The sequence below is a fragment of the Haemaphysalis longicornis genome, unplaced genomic scaffold, assembly GCF_048455015.1.
Source record: "Haemaphysalis longicornis isolate Haplotype H1 unplaced genomic scaffold, Haemaphysalis longicornis Haplotype H1 scaffold_3, whole genome shotgun sequence".
Lineage (NCBI taxonomy): Eukaryota > Metazoa > Arthropoda > Arachnida > Ixodida > Ixodidae > Haemaphysalis > Haemaphysalis longicornis.
Window position 1 is genome coordinate 174436426 of NW_027526335.1, and position 27593 is coordinate 174464018.

General features: G+C 49.2%; 1 protein-coding gene and 12 non-coding genes across 13 annotated transcripts; all 13 read right to left on the bottom strand.

The window, feature by feature from the left end:
* Positions 1-296: 296 nt before the first annotated feature.
* Positions 297-369, bottom strand: Trnav-aac (transfer RNA valine (anticodon AAC)). The gene has a single exon. It is a non-coding gene; the product is annotated as a tRNA-Val (tRNA).
* Positions 370-841: 472 nt separating this feature from the next.
* On the bottom strand, positions 842-914 carry Trnav-aac (transfer RNA valine (anticodon AAC)). The gene has a single exon. It is a non-coding gene; the product is annotated as a tRNA-Val (tRNA).
* Positions 915-1386: 472 nt separating this feature from the next.
* Positions 1387-1459, bottom strand: Trnav-aac (transfer RNA valine (anticodon AAC)). Its single transcript has one exon. It is a non-coding gene; the product is annotated as a tRNA-Val (tRNA).
* A 1002-nt stretch (positions 1460-2461) lies between these two features.
* Trnav-aac (transfer RNA valine (anticodon AAC)) lies at positions 2462-2534 on the bottom strand. Its single transcript has one exon. It is a non-coding gene; the product is annotated as a tRNA-Val (tRNA).
* An 8650-nt stretch (positions 2535-11184) lies between these two features.
* Positions 11185-12999, bottom strand: LOC144173559 (uncharacterized). Its single transcript, XM_077701934.1, has one exon. It carries the CDS (start codon positions 12980-12982, stop codon positions 11750-11752), a length of 1233 nt encoding a protein of 410 aa, XP_077558060.1. The 5' UTR covers positions 12983-12999; the 3' UTR covers positions 11185-11749.
* Positions 13000-13511: 512 nt separating this feature from the next.
* Positions 13512-13584, bottom strand: Trnav-aac (transfer RNA valine (anticodon AAC)). Its single transcript has one exon. It is a non-coding gene; the product is annotated as a tRNA-Val (tRNA).
* A 471-nt stretch (positions 13585-14055) lies between these two features.
* On the bottom strand, positions 14056-14128 carry Trnav-aac (transfer RNA valine (anticodon AAC)). Its single transcript has one exon. It is a non-coding gene; the product is annotated as a tRNA-Val (tRNA).
* A 471-nt stretch (positions 14129-14599) lies between these two features.
* On the bottom strand, positions 14600-14672 carry Trnav-aac (transfer RNA valine (anticodon AAC)). Its single transcript has one exon. It is a non-coding gene; the product is annotated as a tRNA-Val (tRNA).
* Positions 14673-15142: 470 nt separating this feature from the next.
* Trnav-aac (transfer RNA valine (anticodon AAC)) lies at positions 15143-15215 on the bottom strand. Its single transcript has one exon. It is a non-coding gene; the product is annotated as a tRNA-Val (tRNA).
* Positions 15216-15687: 472 nt separating this feature from the next.
* Trnav-aac (transfer RNA valine (anticodon AAC)) lies at positions 15688-15765 on the bottom strand. The gene has a single exon. It is a non-coding gene; the product is annotated as a tRNA-Val (tRNA).
* Positions 15766-16234: 469 nt separating this feature from the next.
* On the bottom strand, positions 16235-16307 carry Trnav-aac (transfer RNA valine (anticodon AAC)). Its single transcript has one exon. It is a non-coding gene; the product is annotated as a tRNA-Val (tRNA).
* Positions 16308-25110: 8803 nt separating this feature from the next.
* Trnav-aac (transfer RNA valine (anticodon AAC)) lies at positions 25111-25183 on the bottom strand. Its single transcript has one exon. It is a non-coding gene; the product is annotated as a tRNA-Val (tRNA).
* Positions 25184-25655: 472 nt separating this feature from the next.
* Positions 25656-25728, bottom strand: Trnav-aac (transfer RNA valine (anticodon AAC)). Its single transcript has one exon. It is a non-coding gene; the product is annotated as a tRNA-Val (tRNA).
* Between the last annotated feature and the right edge of the window lie 1865 nt (positions 25729-27593).

Consider the following 27593-nt stretch of genomic DNA (forward strand, 5'->3'; position numbering starts at 1 on the left):
TATCTTGTTGAGCTAAAAGGTATGAGTGTGCTATATTTGAATAGATCATTCGGGGCTGAAGAATAAAGAACGGCTGCGACCCGGGGTTGGCTCGAGCTAAATGTTGTGGCGTTGCACTATGTTAAGGTGGGATATATTATTCGCCCCTGCCACCTCAACAGGGAAGCCGAGCAGGGTAAGGACGAAGAGAGAACTCGTAAATGAACGCGGCCGTCGGGGCCTAACACCTCAGCAATCACAGGCGCTTTAAATTAATTAAGCCGTCCCAAATCCCTTGAAAGCAAAAGCAAAAAATGTGTGCCTGCCAGGGATCGAACCTGGGACCTTCCGCGTGTTAGGCGGATGTGATAACCACTACACCACAAGCACCGCTGCTGCGACACCAGTAACCACCTTTGCGGAATACGCACAATCTCATTGACCTAGTTCCGTAGCGGTTCTAGCCTTTACAGACACCGTAGCACATGTCGCCACACTTGTCCTCGGTATAGTGTGCCTTCGATGGAGAGCACTTACTATGTGCCGCTGCTCTCAAAAACACCCGTTATCTTGTTGAGCTAAAAGGTATGAGTGTGCTATATTTGAATAGATCATTCGGAGCTGAAGAATAAAGTACGGCTGGGACCCGGGGGTGGCTCGAGCTAAATGTTGTGGCGTTGAACCATGTAGAGGTAGGTTGTATTATTCGCCCCTGCCACCTCAACAGGGAAGCCGAGTAGGGTAAGGACGTAGACGGAACTCGTAAATGAACACGGCCGTTGGGGCCTAACACCTCTGCTATCATAGGCTAGTTAAATTAATTAATCCGTCCCACATCCCTTGAAAGCAAAAGCAAAAAATGTGTGCCTGCCAGGGATCGAACCTGGGACCTTCCGCGTGTTAGGCGGATGTGATAACCACTACACCACAAGCACCGCTGCTGCGACACCAGTAACCACCTTTGCGGAATACGCACAATCTGATTGACCTAGTTCCGTAGCGGTTCTAGCCTTTACAGACATCGTAGCACATGTTGCCACACTTGTCCTCGATATTGTGTACCTTCGATGGAGAGCACTTACTATGTCCCACTGCTCTCAAAAACACCCGGTATCTTGTTGAGCTAAAAGCTATGAGTGTGCTATATTTGAATAGATCATTCGGGGCTGAAGAATAAAGAACGGCTGGGACCCGGGGTTGGCTCGAGCTAAATGTTGTGGCGTTGCACTATGTTAAGGTAAGTTATAATATTCGCCCCTGCCACCTCAACAGGGAAGCCGAGTAGGGTAAGGACGTAAAGGGAACTCGTAGATGAACGCGGCTGTTGGGGCCTAACACCTCAGCTATCACAGGCTAGTTAAATTAATTAAGCCGTCCCACATCCCTTGAAAGCAAAAGCAAAAAATGTGTGCCTGCCAGGGATCGAACCTGGGACCTTCCGCCTGTTAGGCGGATGTGATAACCACCACACCACAAGCACCGCTGCTGTGACACCAGTAACCACCTTTGTGGAATACGCACAATCTCATTGACCTAGTTCCATAGCGGTTCTAGCCTTTACAGACATCGTAGCACATGTTGCCACACTTGTCCTCGATATTGTGTACCTTCGATGGAGAGCACTTACTATGTCCCGCTGCTCTCAAAAACACCCGGTATCTTGTTGAGCTAAAAGCTATGAGTGTGCTATATTTGAATAGATCATTCGGGGCTGAAGAATAAAGAACGGCTGGGACCCGGGGGTGGCTCGAGCTAAATGTTGTGGCGTTGAACCATGTAGAGGTAGGTTGTATTATTCGCCCCTGCCACCTCAACAGGGAAGCCGAGTAGGGTAAGGACGTAGACGGAACTCGTAAATGAACACGGCCGTTGGGGCCTAACACCTCTGCTATCATAGGCTAGTTAAATTAATTAATCCGTCCCACATCCCTTGAAAGCAAAAGCAAAAAATGTGTGCCTGCCAGGGATCGAACCTGGGACCTTCCGCGTGTTAGGTGGTCTACACCACAAGCACCGCCGCTGCGACACCAGAAACCGCATTTGCGGAATACTCGCAATCTCATTGGCCTAGCTCCGTAGCGGTTCTACCCTTAACAGACACCGTAGCACATGTCGCCACACTTGTCCTCGGTATTGTGTACCTTCGATGGAGAGCACTTACTATGTCCCGCTGCTCTCAAAAACACCCGGTATCTTGTTGAGCTAAAAGCTATGAGTGTGCTATATTTGAATAGATCATTCGGGGCTGAAGAATAAAGAACGGCTGCGACCGGGGGTTGGCTCGAGCTAAATGTTGTGGCGTTGCACTATGTTAAGGTAGGTTATATTATTCGCCCCTGCCACCTCAACAGGGAAGCCGAGTAGGGTAATGACGAAGAGAGAACTCGTAAATGAACGCGGCCGTCGGGGCCTAACACCTCAGCAATCACAGGCGCTTTAAATTAAGCCGTCCCACATCCCTTGAAAGCAAAAGCAAAAAATGTGTGCCTGCCAGGGATCGAACCTGGGACCTTCCGCGTGTTAGGCGGATGTGATAACCACTACACCACAAGCACCTTTTTTTTTTTTTTTTTTTAAGCTTTATTTAAAATCGGGTGCTATGTACATAGTAAAAAGGCAGTCTTTGCCTTTATACATCAGAGACCGTTGACATAACAGAGTACACTCAGCGAAGTGCAACACACAGATACACTGGTTCATCTTGAAATCACGGGTGGACGCGTCTGTGCAATTGCGCCTCCATTACTTTCCACTTGCTGGATAGCTCGTCGTCTGCACTTTTTAACAGAGAGCTGGTGTAGGCAAACGCGTCACAAAAATGCGTCCACGCGGACTTTGCTACCTCCAAACAAAGGACGTGATCCGTGCGAGACCGCCAAATTGCATACAATCCCAACAGCAGGACAATTTCCACACATTTGTCATCTCGGAATTCCTCACTTGTGAGAAACTTCACATCTTTCCAAGTTGGATACAGAGAAATTCCAAATGTTGATCTGACCTCATGCCAGAAATGCGCTGCGTTCGTGCAAAAGAGGAACACGTGCTGAAGGGACTCTGGGTAAGGGCAGAGATCACAGTTGGTTGACCACGGAACAAAGAAACCTTTGTTTGCCAGCCATGGCTTTACCGGCAGAACTTCCACGTGAAACCTGATAAAAAAATCCTTGACGGCGACCTTAACAGGAAGCCGTGGTAATCGTTTCAAGACGTCTGACACTAATGTGCTATCCATTCGTGACCGGTACAGCGGAGCTGGAAAAAGCATGTCAATCGTGTCCCAGTACAGTGATTTTCTTTTCACTTCCATTAAGTAGTCCCGTGAGAACCTCTCTTCGAAAAACCGGACCGCCTGTTCCAGCTCCCTGTAAAACTTTAGCACTCGTGACCTTGGTCCTACACCAGCATCTTTAAGCCAGTCTCTCAAAAACCCACAGCCCAGCTTAGCAAACGAGTTCAACATTAGAGGCCTATTCTGCCTGCGAAAAAAAAGGTACCTCTGAACTTTGAGCTTTACCTCAACATTGACCAATCCCAGACCAACTTTGGCTAAACTTAGAAACAGGTTACTCCTCCTCATTCGTTCAAAGCGAGACTCCCAAATAAACGTGGCAAAGAATCTATGCACTCGATTCACATCGGCTGGTAGGCATGGCATCACTTGAGCAGCATACCAAACAGCAGGAAAGAAAACTGTGTTGCACACAAACGCACGATTTCCAAGTGGTATGGTTCTCCCATGCCACGCACGCACCTTTGCTGCTAGTCCGTTTAGACTGATGGTGTTTTGTCCATTTTGCAGATTGGTGGTATCAAAACAAACGCCGAGATACATGCCGACTTGGTCAGACCACTGCATGTCCAAGAAGCTCGTTGGCTTGGCGTCCCAATCACCCAACCATGCACCCGAACACTTGTCACGATTCACTTTTGCACCAGACACATTGCAGAATTCCGACACATGTTGCACCGCTTTGCGCATCTCCTCTTTGGAAGCACACACGAGGATCAGATCATCAGCATAGGCGAGCACTTTCACGGTCTCGTCTGCCAGGCTGACGCCACCGACAGTATTGTCGTTCAGAATGGAACGACAGAGAGGTTCAAGGTAAAGTGCGAAAAGTATCGGTGACAGCGGACATCCTTGTCGCACCGACCTGTTGACGAGTATCTTGTCCGTTGTTTGTCCGTTGATGACAAGGCGCGTTGACACCTCCCTATAGCAAACGGCGATGTACTTCAGAAGACGTTCCCCGATGTTGCAAGCTTTAAGCAGCCCAAAAAGAAAGTCGTGATCAACACGGTCGAAGGCCTTACTTAAATCCACCTTTAGCACCGCGGCCTTGTCTCCGTGTACCGATGTTGTTTCACACAGCACGCGCATTGTGTGCAGATTATCCGAGATGCGCCGCCCTTCGATACCATATGCTTGGTGGCCCCCTATGACCTCACTGAGCGCTACGTCGAGTCGCTTCGCCATAATTTTTGCCAGCAATTTATAATCAGTCGTCAGAAGGCTGATGGGGCGAAAGTCGCCCGGGGTCGGGACACGGTTGGAGTGCTTTTTTGGGATTAGGACCGTCAGGCCTTGCCTCATGGAGGGAGGCATCAGATCCCGCTTCAGTATGTCTTCGTACACGGAACAAAGAATTGGCACCAAATCCGATGCAAACTTCTTGTAGAATGCACTTCCTAGGCCGTCGATACCGGGCGTTTTCCTAGGCTTCAGCTTTTTAATGGCCCATTCAACTTCAGACTCGGAAATGCTTTCATTTGTTTCCTCTCTAATATCATCGCTGACCTTTGGCAACAGATCAGCATAATTAAACGCGCACCCCCGACTGTGTACGCCATCTTTCTCTTCGAACAGACTTTTGTACATCCCTGTGAACGCCCTTACAAAGTCGTCTTGGCTGGTAAGAATGTCGTCGCCATCTTGCACCGCCTCTATTCTGTTTCGTGCAGCATGTTGCCTTTCTTTCGTTCTAAAAATCTTGATCGGTTCCTCGTCCCTCTGTTGTGCTTCGAGTCGACCACGAATCATAGCGCCTTTATAGTCGGCTTCCAGAATTGATAGGAGCTGTCCTTTGCATTCTCTAATATCTGTCATAAACTTTCCCGGTTCGGAATTTTCCGCTTCAATGAGACTTCGAAGCGTGCGCATTAAAACGTTTTTTCTTTCCCTTTTTAGAGCCGCTTTTTCCTGCCCTTTCGCCACAAGAAACATTTTGCACTCTTCTTTCACTTCTTCCCACGCTATGGCGTTTACCTCGCCCCGCTCTCGTACCTGCGTGATTATAGCTTTGATCCCTGAGACCACATCCTCCTCGTCTAAAAGGCTTTCGTTAAGTTTCCATAATTGCCAAGAAGGTTTGGCAGTTTGCTTGGTCCTTCGGTGGTCGCCGTTCTCAAACGTGACAGTGACAAAGCCGTGGTCAGAGAACGCCACTGGCGTTACTCGGGAGGAGACGTTCATGCACATAAGCTCACTCGATACGTACACGCGATCTAGTCGCGCATGGCAGTCCGATGATGATGATGTTTAGAGTTTAATGGCGCAAGGCCGACTAAGGGCAAAGAGCGCCAAACAAAAGTGATTACATGAAAGTGAAATGGAAGTAAAAGATCATTTTAGTAAAAATAAACAAAGTAAAACACAACGTAATGAAGATGACTGGTGTAAAGGGCCAGGTTGTCAACATGCATGATAAGAAATGAGGTGTAAAAATTTTACGTCGGTGAGAAACTCGAAAACGCGTTTGATTGGAAACAGTGCTTCGTCTCCTAAGAAGTATGACGGGTGTGGTGGAATATGTCGTGCGTGTAGTTGTGGGAAGTGTTTTCGTCGTGTAATGTCGAGTGCCTTACATTGTATGAGGATGTGGATCACGGATAGGGCCTCTCCGCACCTGCTGCACAGAGGTCTTGGAGATCCAGTGAGCAGGTGCGAGTGCGTTGCGTGCGTGTGCCCCATCCGTAATCTAGCCAAGGCGACTTCTATGTATCTGTTCCGTGTGTCGGAGGTGTACGGTCCCAAGTGAGGTTTTATTACGTGTAACTTGTTGTCTGTCTGTTCACTCCAGTGTATTTGCCATGTTTTGCGAAGTTGTTGTCTGATGTGTGGTTTCACGTCGGTGTAGGGTAATGTGGTTATGTCTAGTGTATTCAAGAGTGTAGCAGCAGCAGCCATTCGGTCCGCTGCTTCGTTCCCGGCTATACCACAGTGGCCAGGGACCCAGCAAAGAACCAGTTCAAATTTGCGTACATACACAGACACAATACCCTTGACTATTAAATTTATAACGTGATTTTTTGAAGACTTTGTTGACGACAACGCCCGCACAACACTGAGAGAATCTGTATATATAATGGATTGTGGGATGTGGCTTTGAAGGATATGATTAACAACCAGAAGTACACCATAAGCCTCTGCCGTAAAGATACTTGTATTACTGTTAAGAGTTCTCGTGACACTAAGGCCGGGCCCATGCGCCGCGCAGGACACCGAGGTGGAAGTTTTAGAGGCGTCCGTATAAAATTCAGAACATTGGTACTTCTGCTGCAGATACAAGAAGTGCTGCAGAACTGCACATGTGGGAGCTCGGTTTTTATCTACCTGTGCGAAAGATGTGTCGCATGATACAGGGCGGAGATGCCATGGTGCTATAAAATCTGTTTGAGAACTTTGTATGGTGTCTAAAAAGGAGACAGAAAGCTCTGACGCTTCCTCTCTAACTCTGTAAGAGAAGGGCGCAGAGAATGATGGTCGATTTAAAAGGAGTTCACTCATGGATCTATCATAAAAAACTGATTTAAAAGGATGGTGAGGCATGGATGAAATTTTAAAAGCATAAAGGAGGTCTGTGTATGCTCGCTGACGTTGTAGGTTCCATTTGTTGCACTCGACATACAGGCTTTCAACTGGACTAGTCCGGAAGGCGCCACACGCCAAGCGGAGCCCCAGATGAAGCACAGGGTCCAGCATTTTCAGGGATGTTTTACTTGCTGACCCATAAACAACACTACCATAGTCCAATCGTGAACCTATCAAGCTGGTAAAAACACGTAAAAGAAGTTGTTTGTCAGCACCAAAAGAGATGTGCGACAGAACCTTAAGGATATTCATTGTTTTTAGGCATTTATGTTTTAGCTGTTTTACGTGTGAAATGAATGTAACCTTTTCGTCAAAGGTTATGCCTAAAAACTTGTGTTCCTTTTTGACAGGAATCAAGACACCATTGAGTTGAATGTCAGGATCCGGCCGGATACCACGCCTCTTGGAAAACAAAACGCAAGTGCACTTTCCCGGATTAAATTTAAAACCGTTGCTATCTGCCCAGCCAGCTAGCTTGTTAACACCAAGCTGGACTTGGCGCTCGCAGACAGACAGGTTACAAGACTTAAATGATAATTGCACGTCGTCTACATAGATTGAGCAGGAAATGGTTGGTGGCAGAGCCTTCCGAAGAGAGTTCATTTTTACAATAAACAAAGTGCAACTCAAAACTCCACCTTGCGGAACACCGTTTTCCTGCACATGAACCCTAGAAAGTGCAGTTCCAACTCGCACGCGAAACGTTCTTTCAGACAGGTAACTGGCAAGCGTGTTCATCATGTTACCCGACATGCCAAAGGACTTGAGGTCGCTTAGGATGCCATACCGCCACGCGGTATCGTACGCTTTTTCTAGATCAAAGAATACTGTCATACAGTACTGCTTATGGAGAAAAGCATCTTTTATATACGCCTCTAATGCAACGAGTTGATCGTTGGTAGATCGCCCCGCCCTGAAGCCCGCCTGGCAGCTCTCGAGAAGACCATTGTACTCTAAGAAGTACACAAGCCTCCTGTTTATCATCTTCTCGAAGAGCTTACACAGGCAGCTTGTCAGGGCAATGGGGCGGTAACTGGCAGGAGAGGAAGGGTCCTTCCCTTCCTTTAGGACAGCCACTACTATGGCCTCCCTCCAAGAGCGTGGAATGTGCCCCGAAAGCCATATTTTATTGTATAGGTGTAAGAGTGTTTCAAGAGTGTCTGGGTGTAGGTGCTGTATCATGGTGTATGTAATCTTATCTGCGCCTGGAGCTGAAGGTTTGCACGTGCTCAGGGCAGCCCTCAACTCATAGAGAGTGAATTCAGAGTTGTAAGAAATTTTTGATTTGTCTTTGTCGTGTAAGGGCTTTTTTTCTGCAGATGTTTTGTGTTTCATGAAAGTGTTTGTGTAGTGTGCTGAACTAGACACGTGTTCGAAGTGTTGTGCAAGAGTGTTTGCCTGGTCTTCTAGTGTGTCCCCTGTTGTACTAACCAGGGGCAGGCTGTGTGTCTGTTGTCCTTTTAGTTTTCGGATTCGTGTCCAGACTTTGTGTGTGTCTGTGTATGAGTTAATGGATGTAAGGAACGTGTGCCAACTCTCTCGTTTTGCCTCACGGCGCACACGTTTTCCTAACGCCTTGGCCCGTTTGAACAAAATAAGGTTGCCCGACGTGGGGTACCGTCGAAGGATACCCCACGCCTTGTTCTGGGCCTCTCGCGCCCGCCTACAGTCCTCATTCCACCACGGCCTCCGCTGGTTGCGCGGGGCACCAGAGGCGTGGGGAATGGATCTTTCGGCGGCGTCGAGGATGTGCGCCGTGAGGAGATGGGCAGCTTCTTCAACGTGTAGGTGTCCTATGGATGTGTGGTGTAGTTTGGATGTCTCTGTAAATGTATTCCAGTTAGCTCGTGCTTCATTGAACCTATTATGGGAAGATGAACTGCTTGGGCCTTTACCTATATATGTAAGTGAGGTGGGGAAGTGGTCACTGCCATATGGGTCAGTACCCACACCCCACTCAAGACATGGTAAGAGAATTGCCGAACCAATAGCCAAGTCAAGATTTGAGTATGTATTGTGTCCTATGTTATGATATGTAGGCTGTTTATTATTGAAAAGGCATGCTCCAGAGGATGTAAGAAACCTCTCTATCAGGCGACCCCGGGCATCCGTACGAGAAGAGCCCCAAAGAGAATTGTGAGCATTAAAGTCGCCTGTTAGAATGTACGGCTCCGGCAGCTGGTCGACCAGCGCCTCAAAGTCAGAGCTCGAAAGTGCAAGATCAGGAGGGATGTAAATGGAGCATACCGTTATCAGCCTATTAAATATTATTGTGCGGATGGCTACAGCCTCAAGGATAGTGTTCAAGGTGACAGGGTGGCATGCTAAGGATTTGCGGGCGATTATGGCCACACCGCCAGAAGAGTGGGTGCAGCCATCCCTGTCGTTCCTGTATACCAGGTAACTATTCAAGACATTTGTGTTTTTGGAATTCAGATGTGTTTCCTGGACACACATTAAACTTGGCTGGTTGGCATGCAGAATCTCATGCACGTCGTCAAGATTATTCAGAAGGCCTCTGCAGTTCCATTGAACTATGTTTTCTCTTCCCATTATTATGTGTTCAGAGCTACTGGAGTGTGATTATTTATGTAGGGTCTTTCGGGGCTTGGACTCTTGGGAGGGGCTTTCTGGCCTTCTCTACTGACCTGGACGTCGCAGCCCGTTCCTTCCGCTGCGATGAAAGCCGGAAGGGCTCGACGTCCATGTCGTCATCTGATGGCAAGGGGGTGGCGAGCGGACTGGGCCCCCTTGACGTGGTACCCTTTCGGGTGTTCTTTGCCTGCGCTGCCAGTGCCGAAGGCGTGGGGAGCACCACAGGTGGCACAGGCAGTGAGGCGGGGGAGGGGGTCGCTGCGACTGCCTCCGTCTCCATCTCCGTGCCCTTGCGTGTGCTTTGGGCCGGTGGAGAGGAGGAAACAGAGGGTGCAGCGGCATCCCCAACGGACGTGGATGCCACCACAGCCGCTGCTGACTTAGCAGGCGGTGCGGTGGCGGGTTGGGCCGCCAGAGGCAACCCTGGGGGGGGCGGGGGCGGGACCAAGTCCGACTCGCGGTACTGGGTCCCCGCCGAAACCAGACGCCGCTCCGCCCCCCGGCGAGCTGCGTCGGCGTACCTGCCCAGAGGGAAGGAGGCGAACCTCTTTCGCGCCTCGGGGAAGGTGATGTTCTCGTTTACTTTCAAGGCAATAATCTGTTTCTCCTGTTTAAACTTCTCACAACTTCTGGAATAGGCAGCATGCGGTCCCTGGCAGTTCGGACAGGTGAAGTGCTCAGATTCACAGTTATCGGTTGGATGATCTTGTGCACATTTGGCGCACGTCAGTTTCCCACGACAAGAGTTCGTGCCGTGGCCAAACCGCTGACACTTATAGCAACGGCGTGGATTAGGCACGTAGGGTCGGACCGGACATCTAACGAAGCCTGCGTTGACCGACTCAGGAAGCGTTGAGCGGTCAAACGTCAAGATGATGTGTTTGGTAGGAATGATTTGATCGTTTCGGCGTATGGTTATTCGCCTCACTGCCGTCACGCCCTGATCATGGAGGCCCTCGAGCAGATTGGCTTCAGTTTCACTTATAAGATCTGGATCAGAGATCACGCCTTGGCAGCTATTAAGGCTGCGATGAGGTGTGATCTTGATGTCAACATTGACCATGCGCGTTTGTGACAGGAGGTTTGCGGACTGCTGTTTGTTGTCTACCTCAATCAAAAGTTCTCCCGTTTTCAGTTTCTTAGCCTTGTACGACTTTCCAACAAGGCTTTCAAGATACTTGGAGATTAGAAAGACGGACTGGGAAGTGATTGGTTTTGTTTTGTCAACAGATTCCATGATCAGAAAGCGCGAGAAATTATCGGGCTTTGGGAGCGAGATTGATTGCAACGCAGGAAAAGGTACTTCGGTGCGGCCCCTTTTCGGGGGCCGATCACGTCTGGGGGGGGGTTTAGAAAATGCCATATGATACATTGGAAAGCAGGGAGACTGGGGTACTTTCTTCTTTGACCTTACCCTGGTAGCCAAAGAGGTCCCGGAGCTCCCTGCCTGGTGAACAGACAGGGAGCCCATCCGCCGGAGCTTGACCTGGGCTCCGACGGCCACCGTTCGTGGTTTCTAACCCTCCACCTATAAACACATTGCCACGGTTGGATCCAGCGTATGTTTGGGGGCTCGGGGTCCGCGGTATCGCCAGTACCGTCACCAAGATTGCTCAAGGTGCCCCGTGCGGGGGCATGGCAGTCCCCCTGCCAGTGCGTGAATGCAGGGGCGAGGGCTGGTGTGCCATCTGCTACGTCCTGCAGGTCAAAATCGCGTAACAGCTTTTTCAACTCCTTCAAACTGGGGTCAGCTGGCCTTCTTTTTGAGCAGTCACGCGCCTGCAGTACGCAGTTGAAGTCACCCGCGAGAACGGTGCGGCATGGGGTGTCAAGATACTGCCTGAGCTTCGTGAAATATTCTGTCCGTTGCGGCGGGTCATTTGGTGCATGGATTGAGATAAGCCTGTATTGCTCGCCACGAAGTATTAAATCGACACTGCAAACACGCCCGCTGTGATCCCTTTCATATTCCGGATACACGGTTAAAGCCGGCCTTTTCCTTATCATGATTGCACTTCCTGCGCTGCGCCCGCACGCGGGCGAGAAGTGACAGTGAAAGCGATTGTGAAAGAATCGAGCCGCGCTATCTAGCTGCTCGTTTGAGGCTAATTTTGTTTCTTGAAGAAATGCTATGTCGATTCTTTCCTGCAAAAGCTGGTTTAAGAGCCACTGCTTGCGCATACGGCCTACAAGGCTTAGGCAGTTGAAGGTTGCGAGTTTTAGGAAGGGCATTTGCAAAAAATAAAGATTCTTTTTCTTTTCTTTCTATTTGCGAATGGGGCGCCTAGTTACGTTGGCCGGTTAAACGGAACGCTTTCGACGTCGTATTTCTATGGGTACGCGTGGCGCGGGGTTAAAGCGAGCCCTTCTTTTAGTGGGCGCGTTCCACTTATTCTTTACATGAGCGGTTTTCCTTCCTGACGCCTCATTTAGTTCATCTTCTGCTTCTGGCTCAATCGGCGACAAGGCTGGAAATTCAGTCACTTCCTCCGCTTCCCTTCCTGACAGCGCAGTTTCCTTCGCCTGTTCTCGCGAGACTTCATATTGAGGCTCTACGCCTATCACGCTGTCTTTTGTGGTCGACGTAGTCGGCATGCTAACAGAAAGTTCGTTTTGCGGGGGTTTTTCGGGCTCACCGTGTTCTCCGGGTTTCCGAGGCGCCTCCATTGACACCTCAGGAGGTGGCGAAGCTACAGGCGGGCTTTGCGTTGTCTCCAACGTCGGCTGGTCTTCGTGCAGTGGGGGGGAGGCCGCTGCCTCCTCAGCTTCTTCCTCATCCATAACGGCTTCTGTGTCTTCCTCCTCACTCTTGCCTCCCGTGACCATCGCGTAGGTCTTCCGGCAATCCGGAGCCTCATGCCCGAACCTCCGGCATTCGGAGCACCGCGGTATGCGGCAGTTCTTTCTGATATGCCCATTCCTCTTGCACCTCAGGCACAAAGGCGATCGTCCGGGCACTATCACAAGGGCATTGCCTCCCTGGATACGCAGCTGATGCGGCAATGTTTCTGTCGTGTACCCATTCTTCAAGGTTATGGTGACTGACCTTATCGACGTTTGGGCTCCCTTGAACTTGCTTGTTGGCCAAGTCTCTCTTGTGATGCGGTCAACTTTTCCGAAAGGTTCGAGGGCCTTGCGCACGACGTCATCGCTAAGCTGGTACGGCAGCCAGTGGATCTTGATGCGAATTTCTCCATCGTTGGGGTCGAGCACGAGACATTTCTTGCCCTTGATACGAAGTTCTTTCGCAGCAACTAGGCGGTGCTTGGCTGCCGCGGAGTGCGTCGACACAGCCCACACATGGTTCATTTGATAGGCGCCAATCGACGCCACATCCTGGATTACTCCCAGTCGTTCCATCTCGTCCTCGAAGTCGTTGATGCGGTATGGCCGCCCGGACACATCACAGTGCAAAAACACAGTGTTAAGCGCAGCATTTCCAGTTGGCAGCGGAGGCAGTAAAACACGGTATTCGTCCGAAGAAACAGATAAACCGCGGCCGGCGGCCGCCGATAACGAGCTATCGGAGCTCATCCTTTCCGCACCTTCACAGCTTGGCAGCCGGAAGTGGAATGACTACACCACAAGCACCGCTGCTGCGACACCAGTAACCACCTTTGCGGAATACGCACAATCTCATTGACCTAGATCCGTAGCGGTTCTAGCCTTTACAGACACCGTAGCACATGTCGCCACACTTGTCCTTGATATTGTGTACCTTCAATGGAGAGCACTTACTATGTCCCGCTGCTCTCAAAAACACCCGGTATCTTGTTGAGCTAAAAGCTATGAGTGTGCTATATTTGAATAGATCATTCGGGGCTGAAGAATAAAGAACGGCTGGGACCCGGGGTTGGCTCGAGCTAAATGTTGTGGCGTTGCACTATGTTAAGGTAGGTTATAATATTCGCCCCTGCCACCTCAACAGGGAAGCCGAGTAGGGTAAGGACGTAAAGGGAACTCGTAGATGAACGCGGCTGTTGGGGCCTAACACCTCAGCTATCACAGGCTAGTTAAATTAATTAAGCCGTCCCACATCCCTTGAAAGCAAAAGCAAAAAACGTGTGCCTGCCAGGGATCGAACCTGGGACCTTCCGCCTGTTAGGCGGATGTGATAACCACCACACCACAAGCACCGCTGCTGCGACACCAGTAACCACCTTTGTGGAATACGCACAATCTCATTGACCTAGTTCCATAGCGGTTCTAGCCTTTACAGACATCGTAGCACATGTTGCCACACTTGTCCTTGATATTGTGTACCTTCGATGGAGAGCACTTACTATGTCCCGCTGATCTAAAAAACACCCGGTATCTTGTTGAGCTAAAAGCTATGAGTGTGCTATATTTGAATAGATCATTCGGGCTGAAGAATAAAGAACGGCTGGGACCGGGGGTTGGCTCGAGCTAAATGTTGTGGCGTTGCACTATGTTAAGGTGGGTTATATTATTCGCCCCTGCCACCTCATCAGGGAAGCCGAGTAGGGTAAGGACGTAGAGGGAACTCGTAAATGAACACGGCCGTCGGGGCCTAACACCTCAGCAATCACAGGCTCTTTAAATTAATTAAGCCGTCCCACATCCCTTGAAAGCAAAAGCAATAAATGTGTGCCTGCCAGGGATCGAACCTGGGACCTTCCGCGTGTTAGGCGGATGTGATAACCACTACACCACAAGCACCGCTGCTGCGACACCAGTAACCACCTTTGTGGAATACGCACAATCTCATTGACCTAGTTCCATAGCGGTTCTAGCCTTTACAGACATCGTAGCACAGGTTGCCACACTTGTCCTCGATATTGTGTACCTTCGATGGAGAGCACTTACTATGTCCCGCTGCTCTCAAAAACACCCGGTATCTTGTCGAGCTAAAAGCTATGAGTGTGCTATATTTGAATAGATCATTCGGAGCTGAAGAATAAAGTACGGCTTGTACCCGGAGGTGGCTCGAGCTAAATGTTGTGGCGTTGCACTATGTTAAGGTAGGTTATATTATTCGCCCCTGCCACCTAAACAGGGAAGCCGGGAAGGGTAAGGACGTAGAGGGAACTCGTAAATGAACGCGGCCGTTGGGGCCTAATACCTCAGCTACCACAGGCTAGTTAAAATAATTAAGCCGTCCACATCCCTTGAAAGCAAAAGGAAAAAAATTGTACCTGCCAGGGATCGAACCTTTGACCTTCTGCGTGTTAGGCGGATGTGATAACCACTACACCACAAGCACCGCTGCTGCGTCACCAGGAACCGCCTTTGCGGAATACGCACAATCTCACTGACCTGGTTCCGTAGCGGTTCTAGCCTTAACAGACACTATAGCACATGTTGCCACACTTGTCCTCGGTATTGTGTGCCTTCGATGGAGAGCAGTTACTATGTGCCGCTGCTCTCAAAAACACCTGGTATCTTGTTGAGCTAAAAGCTATGAGTGTGCTATATTTGAATAGATCATTCGGAGCTGAAGAATAAAGTACGGCTGGGACCCGGGGGTGGCTCGAGCTAAATGTTGTGGCGTTGCACCATGTTAAGGTAGGTTATATTATTCGCCCCTACCACCTCAACAGGGAAGCCGAGTAGGGTAAGGGCGTAGAGGGAACTCGTAAATGAACCGGCCGTTGGGGCCTAACACTTCAGCTATCACAGGCTAGTTAAACTAATTAAGCCGTCCACATCCCTTGAAAGCAAAAGGAAAAAAATTGTGCCTGCCAGGGATCGAACCTTCGACCTTCCGCGTGTTAGGCGGATGTGATAACCACTACACCACAAGCACCGCTGCTGCGTCACCAGGAACCGCCTTTGAGGAATATGCACAATCTCATTGACCTGGTTCCGTAGCGGTTCTAGCCTTAACAGACACCGTAGCACATGTTGCCACACTTCTCCTCGGTATTGTGTGCCTTCGATGGAGAGCAGTTACTATGTGCCGCTGCTTTAAAAAACACCCCGCATCTTGTTTACCTAAAAGCTATTAGTGTGCTATATTTGTACAGATTATTCCGAGCTGAAGAATACAGTACGGCTGGGACCCGGGGGTGGCTCGAGCTAAATGTTGTGGTGTTGCACCATGTTAAGGTAGGTTATATTATTCGCCCCTGCCACCTCAACAGGGAAGCCGAGTAGGGTAAGGATGTAGAGGGAACTCATAATTGAACGCGGCCGTTGGGGCCTAACACGTCAGCTATCACAGGCTAGTTAAATTAATTAAGCCGTCCCACATCCCTTGAAAGCAAAAGCAAAAAACGTGTGCCTGCCAGGGATCGAACCTGGGACCTTCCGCGTGTTAGGCGGGTGTGATAACCGAACCGCTACACCACAAGCACCGCTGCTGCGACACCAGTAACCGCCTTTGCGGAATACGCACAATCTCATTGACCTAGTTCCGTAGCGGTTCTAGCCTTTACAGACACCGTAGCACATGTTGCACACTTGTCCTCGGAATTGTGTACCTTCGATGGAGAGCACTTACTATGTCCCGCTGCTCTCAAAAACACCCGGTATCTTGTTGAGCTAAAACCTATGAGTGCTATATTTGAATAGATCATTCGGGGCTGAAGAATAAAGTACTGCTGGGACCCGGGGGTGGCTCAAGCTAAATGTTGTGGCGTTGCACCATGTTAAGGTAGGTTATATTATTCGCCCCTGAAACCTCAACAGGGAAGCCGAGTAGGGTAAGGACGTAGAGGGAACTCGTAAATGAACGCGGCTGTTGGGGCCTAACACCTCAGGTATCAGAGGCGCTTTAAATTAATTAAGCCGTCCCACATTCCTTGAAAGCAAAAGCAAAAAAATTGTGCCTGGCAGGGATCGAACCTGGGACCTTCCGCGTGTTAAGCGGATGTGATAACCGCTACACCACAAGCACTTTTTTTTTCTTTATTACCGGCTTGGTACAAAACATGCAATACAAATTTCGCACAACACAAGCTTAAAAGCACTTGCGGACCTCTGGCAAGTGCGTGTGGGTTAAAACTGCTTGAGGGATACCAGTTCGTTCAATACGTTCATCCACACTGGTGGTTCACTCTGGGCATCGAAAACATCTGTTACAAAAGCGACGCTTTCCTTGAAGTATTCCCTCGCCGAACGTGCGCTGACATCAGCGTGACGCACTGCCATACGCGTTTTCCATATACTGTGCAGGCTGAGGACAAGGAACATGTCATAAGGCACACCTTCGTGGTATTCGGTTGGCAAGAACCGTATGCCATAAGGGCTTATTGGTAGATCTTTTTTTAAAGTTCTTCTCAGGATGTCCCAGTGAAATACGGCATCGCTGCAGTCAAGAAATATGTGCTCGATTGTCTCCGGTTTACGACAGATAATGCAGTCGATGCCCCAGGGAACATAAAGCCCTTTCTCTTGAAGCCAAGGTTTCACTGGCAAAGTACCGCTGTGCAGTTGAAAGAAAGGGACTTCGTTGAGGACCGGACTGGCATTTTTTAACTCTTTTTAGAACGTCTTGTCCTGGGCCTGCGCAATGTAGGGACCGATACAAAGGCACCGGCAGTGTCACGTCAATCAAATCTTTGTACAGTCGTCTTCGGTGTACAGTACTGAGGTATTCTATTGAAAACCGCGCCTTTAAGAACTGGTATGCCAGAACAAAGTCTCTTAAATAGCCCCGTGCAGTCGATCCCCCCACAACATAAGACGACACGACAAAGTCTGGCAAAACATCACGCAGCCTGAGTTGAATTACACTGCGCAAAAAGACATCTCTTTGGTCGCGTAGAAAAACAAAACGTGAAACAACTTGTCTTAAGAATAAGTGTACCAAACCCAAGCCGCCACTTCTCACGGAACGGAACAGGTTTGTGCGACTTGTGCGCTCCCACGTGGAGCCCCAGACGAATACGGCAAAGACTCTATGCAACTTTTGCACATGAAGCCTTCTCATGTATAGCACTTGCAGTACATACCAAATTTTGGCCACCAGAAACAATTTGCGCACAGTTGCACGGCCGAACATTGATAAATCCCGACCGCCCCATTTACCTGTTTTCCCCCTCACCCGTTCTGTCTCTGCTGCCCAGTATTCGTTCGTGTGCCGATACTGGTCAAGCGGCACTCCCAGGTATCGGAGGGTATAGTGGTCCACTGTGCATTTGCAAAAGATGCTGGAGTGCTGTCCCACGCACCGTGCCAAAACCCTGTGGTTTTATCCCAGTTGATCTCACTGCCGGTCTGTTTGCAAAACATGACCGCATCATTCACTGCTTCGAGAACGCTTTCTTTGTCAGCACACATAAGGGCCACGTCGTCAGCATAGGCGAGAATTTTGACCTCACTTTCATGAAGTCTGAAACCGCGCATGCTGTCATTGCAAATTACCTTCAAACAAAAAGGCTCGAGGTAGAGGGCAAAGAGTAAAGGTGCCAGAGGGCATCCTTGTTTAACGGATGATAGGATTTGGAAGCTACTGGTTATTTTCTTGTTTATAATAAGACTGGCTGAGCAGTCCGAGTAGCTCGTTCTGACGCCTTCTAAAATGACGGAACCGACATTCACGAGCTCCAGAATATCAAAAAGAATTTTGTGTGAAACGCGATCGAACGCCTTTTCTAAGTCGAGCTGTAGAACAGCGACGTGCCCACCCAGCGAGTCCACGCACTCTAGGATGCTCCTGGCCACATGAATGTTGATCTGAATAGAGCGCCCTTTTATTCCGCACGTTTGGTGGGGCCCCACAATATATGTTATTACTGCTTGCAACCTACTCGCTAAAACCTTCATAAAAATTTTATAATCGACGTTGGTGAGACTAATAAGGCGAAAGCCCTTAACTGACAATAACTTAACCGGGTCGTTGCTCTTTGGAATTAGAACGACATGCGAGTGTCTAAACGATTTTGGGAAAAATTTTTTTCTGATATGATTCCTTTAACACGGCGTAAAGAATCAGTCCCAGTTCACCCTTAAACGCTTTGTAGAAACTGGCCCCTAAGCCATCCGGTCCAGGGGATTTTCCCGTACTCAGTTCGTCAATGGCCTTCTCCATTTCGGATACACTTATTGGCCCTTCCAGGTATTCTGTTACTTTGTCGTCTAACTTAGGCATCGTCGATAAGAAGCAGCTTTTAAATCCGTCTTCAAGGTCCCGCCCCTTCCCTAGCAGTTCGTGATAGTGCTGTACGAACGCTTGGCAGATCGTATCGCTGTCTTGCGTAACTTGTCCGCTGTAGTCTATTGCCGTGATTTCATTCTGCCTTGCGTATCTTTTTTCTTCGCCTAGCGAGCGCTTTGTTGGGGCTTCTCCTAACCATAATTTTTCTTCCCGGGCGCGTATTGCAGCCCCTCTGTATCTATCTACATCTATCAGTTCAAGTTGCGCCTTCACCTCTCTAATAGCTTCTGTGAACTTCCCCGGCTGTGTTGTTTCGACGCTTAAAAGAAATTCGAGTTGTAGCTGTAGTTCTTTTTCTTTTTTCCTCTCCTCATGCCGTAGTGTGGAAGACCTTTCAATAGCGTCCATTTTAAATTCATGTTTAAAGTTTTCCCACTTTGGTGTGATGTCCGTTTGCTCTGCGTCCAACAGCGCTTTCAGTTTTTGACTTACTTTATCGACGAAAGCGTCGTCTTGGAGTAGCTTTGCATTAAACTTCCACAAAGACCAGTTGAATATATGATTTCTTTTGCCATATCCTAGGTCTAACGTCACTAAGCTGTGATCGCTGAAATTATGTGTTTGACCTCATAATCGCAGCATAAAGGCACCAGACCCGCGGATACGTATATCCTGTCTAGCCTGGAATGGTTATGTCCTTGAAAATGTGTATACTCGGTGGGTTTCCCGCCCGATAGTAGGCAGCCCACATCTTCAAAGTTTAGTTCTTGCACAACCGAATTGAAGTACAAAGCGCTCGTATCGCGGATGGGCAAATTTGCAACTCTATCGGCTGGGTTACAAACGCAATTGAAATCGCGTAGCAGAAAAACATTTCTCTCGCAGTTAAGGTAGGGCTCAATTTTCTCAAAAAATTTCTGTCTGTCATTCGATCGGGTAGGGGCATACATACATACAACCCGCCAGTTTGAACCGCTAAAGCGAAAATCACACACAATCATGCGGCCTTCACTACATGCGACAACATGCTCAACATCAATGCCGATAGCCTTACTGAGAAACAATGCGCATCCACCAGACCATCGCCTCCTGTATTTTTACAATGCCAAACGCATCGCCCGCTTCTCAATGGGAGAGCCGGGTCACGGCCGGACTGGAGCAGCGGCGAGCGCGCACTTTCATACGGCCTGCGCACCCAAGAAGGAACCAATACAGCAGATTCTTTACAGTGGGGGCGCTTCGAACCAACCCTCTGCCCTTCCAACCCGCCTTTCTGTTAGTCGACGCATCGCTTCTGGCCGAGCGCAGCTGTGTGTTTTTGACAGTGCGCTTCGCTGCCAGCGGGCAGCTCAGCCCGACCGGAGCGTGAATAGCAGAATCACGTTTAGCTAAGCGATAACCCTATCTCCCTCGACGGGAAATCATTCGCGTCACTGGTCGTGCCCTGTGCGTGTGCAAACCAAGACATCATTCGAAAGGAAAAATAAAAAAATAAGAAATGATATTACAGTCACGGAAAGTGCCGTGTTTATTTGCCTGTCTCACCATTTTCATATAATACAGTCGCTGATAAGATATGAAGACCTCGCATATTTTTCGTCATGCGCCCTGCGTTGAAATGTTTCTTTCAAATGTTTGATTCGGCGCTTCCGAATGATAATGTTAGGCTGTTTGACCCTAATAGACCGAAAATTCAGAAGGGGGGAAGGAATCGCCTATTTTAAGAACGCCCATGTAAATTAACACTGGCAGGTATCACCTGTAACCACGGCAGGGCTAGGGCAGCGGCAAATCCGCGCGCATCGCTCCTCTACCCCGCCCGTGCTGTGGGTCAACTGGCGAGGGTTGGTCCGAAGCGCCACGAACTAGCGGCGGTGGAAGGTGGGAACTATACCCGAAGCGCAGGCCGTATGAAACTGCGCGCCCGCCGCTCCTCCAGCCCGGCCGTGGCCGGGTACGCCTGGTTCGCTGATTCGCCACAAGATGGGGCCGCGGGATGAACCGGGCCGGGAGCGGGCTAGCGGGGCAACAAGTCAACTCGAGAGCGGACGATTCGTGGCTGTCAAGGCCTCCCCCTCTTTTATGCCTGTTCACTTCGCTCCGGCTTCTTGGTTGCTTCAGTTCGCCTAGGCGCCGTGACAAAGCTTTCTGCTTCGCGTTGAACAACTCTTTAGTACAGGCGGCTTTTTTAAACGGTGCCAGCGCGCAGGGTGCGCACATTTTTTTTTATTTCGTCACTTCGCTGTTGCTAAATTTTTGTGTTGCGTTTCTTCTAATTTTTTCGAAATTATGTTCGATCACCTATCTCAATCTACTCAATTAAAACAAACACGGGTGTTATTTCCGCCAGTTGTGCATTTTTTTGTGGAAATGCGGGGTGTTACACGGTCCTGGCTTTGGGGGCACTCGGCAAGCAATGGTAGGCATGGAAAGATTTTTATTTCGTAATAAAGTAAAAATACTAAGAACGACACTCACGCAGCCGTTGTTATTAAAAACATAAATTGCGATTAACAATTTTAGCGGAAAAAAGTTCTTACGTAGGACATTCCGGACAAGGACATGAGCTGTCCTTGCCCGTAGCGTCCTGCGTCCGAGAATTTTCGGGCTTGTAGTTGGTGATGATGCAGTACCAATTAGCTCAAACCCATTGTTTGATAAAGTACGACATTCGCGAAAGTATGGTTCCCATTAAACCTGCAGCCGTCAATGCCCCGCCTTATTTTAAAAAAAGTACTTTTATTTAACCATGCAGACGCTAAACCCATCAATAACTACATGTTTGATTTATTTGTGCGCGAGGCGCGTCCAAGACGAACGGCAGTAAACTAACTTCAAAGCTATATCGACGCTAATGCTCACCGACAGAAGTTATATTTACTTAGTTTTTTTGTTTTTTTTTGCATACGCTCGAGACGAATCTTGCTTCGAGGACATATAGCCGCGCCAACGTATTGCGAGAGTTCCAATTTGCATTTCCTTCAAACTGCGCGACCTGGTTGAATGTTTTAGTGGCTGTAAAGATGCGCGATGCGCGGCAAACACGCTGCCAGAGGGGGTTATTTACATTGGAGGCAAACAAAAAAAAAATATTTGGTACAAATAAAAAAATGATATAACTCGGAATTGTTTGCTGGAGTATTGCGCGAACAATTTCCGTCTGCGGGTCATCTGAGATTATGCCTGACAACGCCGGTCATTAGTAAGAGCCTTAGTGAAAACGAATAGACTAATTTTAACCGTTATAAAATGAGCGCAATACTTTTTCTTTGTGCCAATACACGTCTCTGCGACAACAATTAATAGCGTGTAAAAGTTCCACTTAGACTTCGCCCTAGTTTCATTTGTACAAACCAGAAAACAAAACCCGCCCATCTGCCGTCTGCATTTTAGGCGATTTAGGCAGGCATGTTTTGCGGAACCAACAAACGTCAAGCGCTTTTCTTATCTAATTCTTTCTTCTAAATTTTTGAATTCCACACCACTTCTTCAATTCCAATCTGCCGAGCACGATGTTTGTCGCTGTTTATTATTATTGTTTTTGAATCCCTGTATAGTTCGTCAGAGGTTCTTAGTAGACTTACCTGATGATAACTTTTTTTTTGTTGGCCCTAATGAGTAAAAAATGACCGGGCGATCTCCACTGACACAAAACCTGGGGAGGGGCGAAGCATGCACTGTATATATGTATTCAAAGATTGTAAGTCTCTTAGCACACAGCGCCAGACATCCCAATTACGAAGACGGTGGAGAAGGGAAATTGGAAACGTAGAACTGCAAGTTTTAAGACTAAAGCGACTACGGTGCGGAATAGGTGTAAACAAAGAAGCGCGAACGAAAAGCGAGTGTCCCGGTGTGTTGTTCTGCGACGCGTTTTTCCCACGTACATGAAACATTTCTAGCGCGAGGCGTTGGGAAACGAGTGTCCTGGTGTTTTAGTACCGCGACCACATGCGAATATGACGACGAAGGACGACGACAACCTGAGCCGCCGACAGCCCGAGCCGCCAAGGTGCTTAAATCAACTTTACCACCTTGGCGGCTATCAAGGAGACAGGTCGGCCAGAAAACAAACAAGCGGAGGCGATGAATGCGCCGCGTCACGTTGCAACGGCCTGAAGCGCATCCACCGCGTCTACGGCCACTTAGGCGAACGACAGCAGTATTGCCGGTATGGCGGGGTTCGAAACAGCAATCTGACATTCATACAAAGAAAATGTGATCACTGCAGCGCACCTTATGAGAAGTGGCAGAACAAAATAGCATTGTTGCCGTTTTCCACCACGCGTCGCCCCAAGATGAACCGGTCACGTGATTAAAGCACTGGGAAGGCTGACGATTGGGGGAGAGTGGCCGGAGTAGAGGGAGAGGGCTTGGTTGGCAGGTCCGGGCTGATGCGTTTGGCATTGTAAAAATACAGGAGGCGATGACCAGACGTGCCTACCGCATGGGAAACGCAAACATTGAACAATGCACCGTAAACAAGCACCATGCGATCCGTTTGCTCTTCGCTTTCAATTTTAGTTTCTTGCACTGCAAGAATGTCTAGGCTGTTCACTATGAGGAGGCGTTTGACTTGATGCAGCCGCCTTTTCGCCGACAATCCGCGCACGTTCAACGTGCCTACGCGAAGGTTAGCCTTTACATTTGGCGCCATCGGAAAAAATGGAGCAAGTGGACCTCACAGACAGTGCTCACCTTTCAGTCGAAGCATGTGACAGCGCACTCAGAGCTACGTATTGTCTTTCCGAAAGTATTGTTCGATTATTGGAGGCGGCTGCTTCACATACCTCGACACCACGATCCCGGTGCGTGGCATCCCGCGTGTGTCGTGTCGATTGTCCGGGTGCGCACAGCATTTTCAGTTATGGTGGCTTCGTCGCCCACGGTGTCGAGGCGGTCCTTCGGTCTGGTGGTATCGTTGGTTTCGGCTTAAATGATGAGCGTCGTCCTGGCGCCGACTTCGGTGGCGGTTCATCGGGAACCGTGACCTCCGTGCTCACGCCGTCGCCATTGTTTCCCTCTCGCTGGCGCTTGGCCGTGGTGTTGCTGGCGCCGGATTCCTGGTTCTCCATGGGCTCTGGCTCCTCAGTAGTTGAAACCGCGCCTGTCGTGGTGGCATCGCGCTGTCCTTTTCTAACGTCGTCAGCTTGCGATACATGTGCAGCTTCAAGCTGATTGTTTTCGGTGCTTGGATCTTCTTTGGGAGCAGTGTGATGGTCCTTGACTTGCTTAGTGGGCGTTAGCTCAGGGGGCGTGTCCTTGGTTCCCTCACGAGACATTTCCTCCGCTTCGGCCTCGTCCATCACGAGCTCACGCTTGCCTTCATTGTACGTCCGGGAGGCAGCAGTCGCATAGGTTTTCACACATTCAGCCATTTCGTGCCCAAAGCGACGGCATGAGGTGCACCGCGGAACGCGGCACTCACGCCTGATGTGGCCTGTGCGTTGGCACCGAAGGCAGAGCGGGGCCCTGCCTGGCACCACCACAAGCGCCTTGGCACCGGCGATACGTAGTTCATGAGGGATGTCCTCGGGCGACACACCAGCCTTGAGCCTGAGCACGCCTACACGTGTCATGCTGCACTGGCTGCCACAACCCTCCGCGCGCCACTTTTCCCTGCTCACCTCGATGATGCTGCCGTACGGGGAGAAAGCCACTTTGATGTCGTCGTCTCGTACGTGGTGAAGCAACCAGTGAAGCTTCACACGGACGTCACGGTTGCACGGGTTGATAACAACACACTTTCGTCCTTTCACAACAATTTATGTCACGGTGAGCATTTTCTGTGAGGCGTCCGGACTCTTGAAAGTTGCGGCCCAGATGTGGTTCATCTGATACGGGCCGAGCGCGAGCACTTCGCCAAGCAGGCCTCTTTCCACTAGCGCGTCTCGGAAATGTTCGACGTGATAAGGCCGTCTCCTCATATCGGCATGAAAAAAAACTGTGCTTAAAACAACTGGTCCTGTTGGCAGTGGTGGCAAAACGATAGCATATTCCTGAGAGTCATCTTCAAACCTGTGGCCGCGGCCCGAAAGGCTCGCTGAAAACGCCCCATTGCTGGAGCCAGACATTCTGCGACCGCTCCGCTCGGAAGCCGGAAGTAGAATCCCACTACACCACAAGCACCGCTGCTGCGTCACCAGGAACCGCCTTTGCGGAATACGCACAATCTCAGTGACCTGGTTCCGTAGCGGTTCTAGCCTTAACAGACACCGTAGCACATGTTGCCACACTTGTCCTCGGTATTGTGTGCCTTCGATGGAGAGCAGTTACTATGTGCCGCTGCTTTAATAAACACCCCGCATCTTGTTGAGCTAAAAGCTATGAGTGTGCTATATTTGAATAGATCATTCGGAGCTGAAGAATAAAGTACGGCTGGGACCCGGGGGTGGCTCGAGCTAAATGTTGTGGCGTTGCACCATGTTAAGGTAGGTTATATTATTCGCCCCTGCCACCTCAACAAGGAAGCCGAGTAGGGTAAGGATGTAGAGGGAACTCATAAATGAACGCGGCCGTTGGGGCCTAACACCTCAGCTTTCACAGGCGCTTTAAATTAATTAAGCCGTCCCACATCCCTTGAAAGCAAAACCAAAAAATGTGCGCCTGCCAGGGATAGAACCTGGGACCTTCCGCATGTTAGGCGGATATGATAACCACTACACCACAAGCACAGCTTCTGAGACACCAGAAACCGCCTTTGCGGAATACGCACAATCTCATTGACCTGGTTCCGTAGCGGTTCTAGCCTTAACAGACACCGTAGCACATGTCGCCACACTTGTCCTCGGTATTGTGTGCCTTCGATGGAGAGCACTTACTCTGTGCCGCTGCTCTCAAAAACACCGGGCATCTTGTTGAGCTAAAAGCTATGACTGTGCTGTATTTGAATAGATCATTCGGAGCTGAAGAATAAAGTACGGCTGGGACCCGGGGGTGGCTCGAGCTAAATGTGGTGGCGTTGCACAATGTTAAGGTAGGTTATATTATTCGCCCCTGCCACCTCAACAGTGGAGTGGAGCAGGGTAAGGAGGTAGAAGGATCTCGTAAATGAACGTGGTCGTTGGGGCCTAACACCTCAGGTATCACAGGCGCTTTAAATTAATTAAGCCGTCCCACATTCCTTGAAAGCAAAAGCAAAAAAATTGTGCCTGCCAGGGATCGAACCTGGGACCTTCCGCGTGTTAGGCGGATGTGATAACCACTACACCACAAGAACTTTTTTTTTGTTTATTACCTTTTGCACACACCTAATACAAGTCACGGATAAATTAAAAACCGCCTGCCAAACTTTGGCTGACCGAAGGACTTACAATAAACATCAAAAGTACATAGCTCTTCCAAAACAGGAAGCCATTCAAGTTCGGGGTCCTGTAACTTGTACACTTCATACAACAACCTGACATTTTGAGCAAAATACTTGCTTACAGTGAGCGCATTGGGGTCCGCGTGTCGCACAGCCATTCTGGACCTCCAGATGGCGTGCAAACCTAGCGCCATGATCAAATCATACGGTACTTCATCTTCACGCTCAACCGGAAGGAACCGAATGCCATGCGCTGAAATGGGCAGGTCTTTCTTTAACGTTCTCTGTAAAACGTCCCAAAAAAATACGGCGTCCCAGCACTCCACGAAAACATGTTCCACTGTTTCGGCTTTCGCACGTGCACCACAAGCACCGCTGCTTTTTTTTTTTTGCCGGTTTCAAAAAAAAATCCATAAACAACGGTACGTATGATAAAATCGCTGACTTCACTCAAGCCAGAGCTACATAACTGAAAACGGGGCATAAACAATACCTTTTCAAATTCATGCATCCATTCAGGAGTACATTTGTGACTCTTCCACATTTCTACAATACGTTGGGCACTCTCACAGAAATACTGCCTTGGTGGCCTTCCGTCTACGTCACAGTGCCGAAACGCCACTCGAGACCTCGATATTCCGCGGAAGACCAGCAACATCACTAGGCCGTAAGGCACTCCATTATCGTTTTGCACTGCCAAAAACCTGATTCCATAAGGGCTCAACGGAAACTCCTTTTTAATGTTCGCTGAAGAACGTCCCACAAAAACACCCCATCCCAACAATCCAAAAAAACATGTTCCACCGTCTCGGGCTTTTTTACACAAAGAACAGTCCACTCCCCATGGCACATACAGACCCTTCTCCAACATCTATGTTTTAACTGGAAACACTCCAGAGTGCAGTTTAAAGAAAAATGTTTTAACACCAGGAGGAATGGCCATGGCTTTTGGGCGTGGTTTTCCACTCGACCTATTCGAACACGCCGGGCGTATTTTGCCATTCGCCGTGCCACGTCGCCATGCATTTATTAAAATTTACATTACTGTCTGTGGTTTCGCAAAATTCCTTCGTGACCGATAGCACATTACACACACTCTCCCGATCGGCCCAAAATACGGCCACATCATCCGCGTACGACAAAACCTTCACCTCACATTCACCTAGTCGAAATACACGTATTTACTCGCTCTGAATAATTTTTGCACACAGTGGTTCTAGGTATAACGCCAACAACAGTGGGGAATTCGGACAACCCTGTCTGACTGACGACTTACCTTGTATTCTTTCTGATAAGTGTTTATAACCTATGAGATTCGTTGTGCAATGCTTATACACTGCTCTGATTCCTTCTGTTATTACCGACCCCAATTTCACGTGTTCCAAAATAGTAAAAAGAACGTTGTGGTTAACTTTGTCTAACGCTTTTTCCATATCGATTTGTAACATTGCCACATTCCGGTAGTCAGCATCGCAACACTCAAGAACGCTCCGGGCCGTGCGAATGTTCGTGTAAATACTTCTTCCTTTTATGCCACACGTTTGATGTGGGCCTACCAACTCTTGAACTACCGACTGCAGTCGTTTTGCCAAGACTTTGATCAGCACCTTATAATCGACGTTCAATAATGTTCAATAATAAGCACCGCTGCGACAGTGTCAGAAACAGCCTTTATTGAATGCGCACCGTTGCACTGACCTACATCAGTACCGGTCTAGCGTTCGGCGTCACCATGGCGCATGTCACAACCCGTAGTGCTCGGGATTGTATATCTCCGA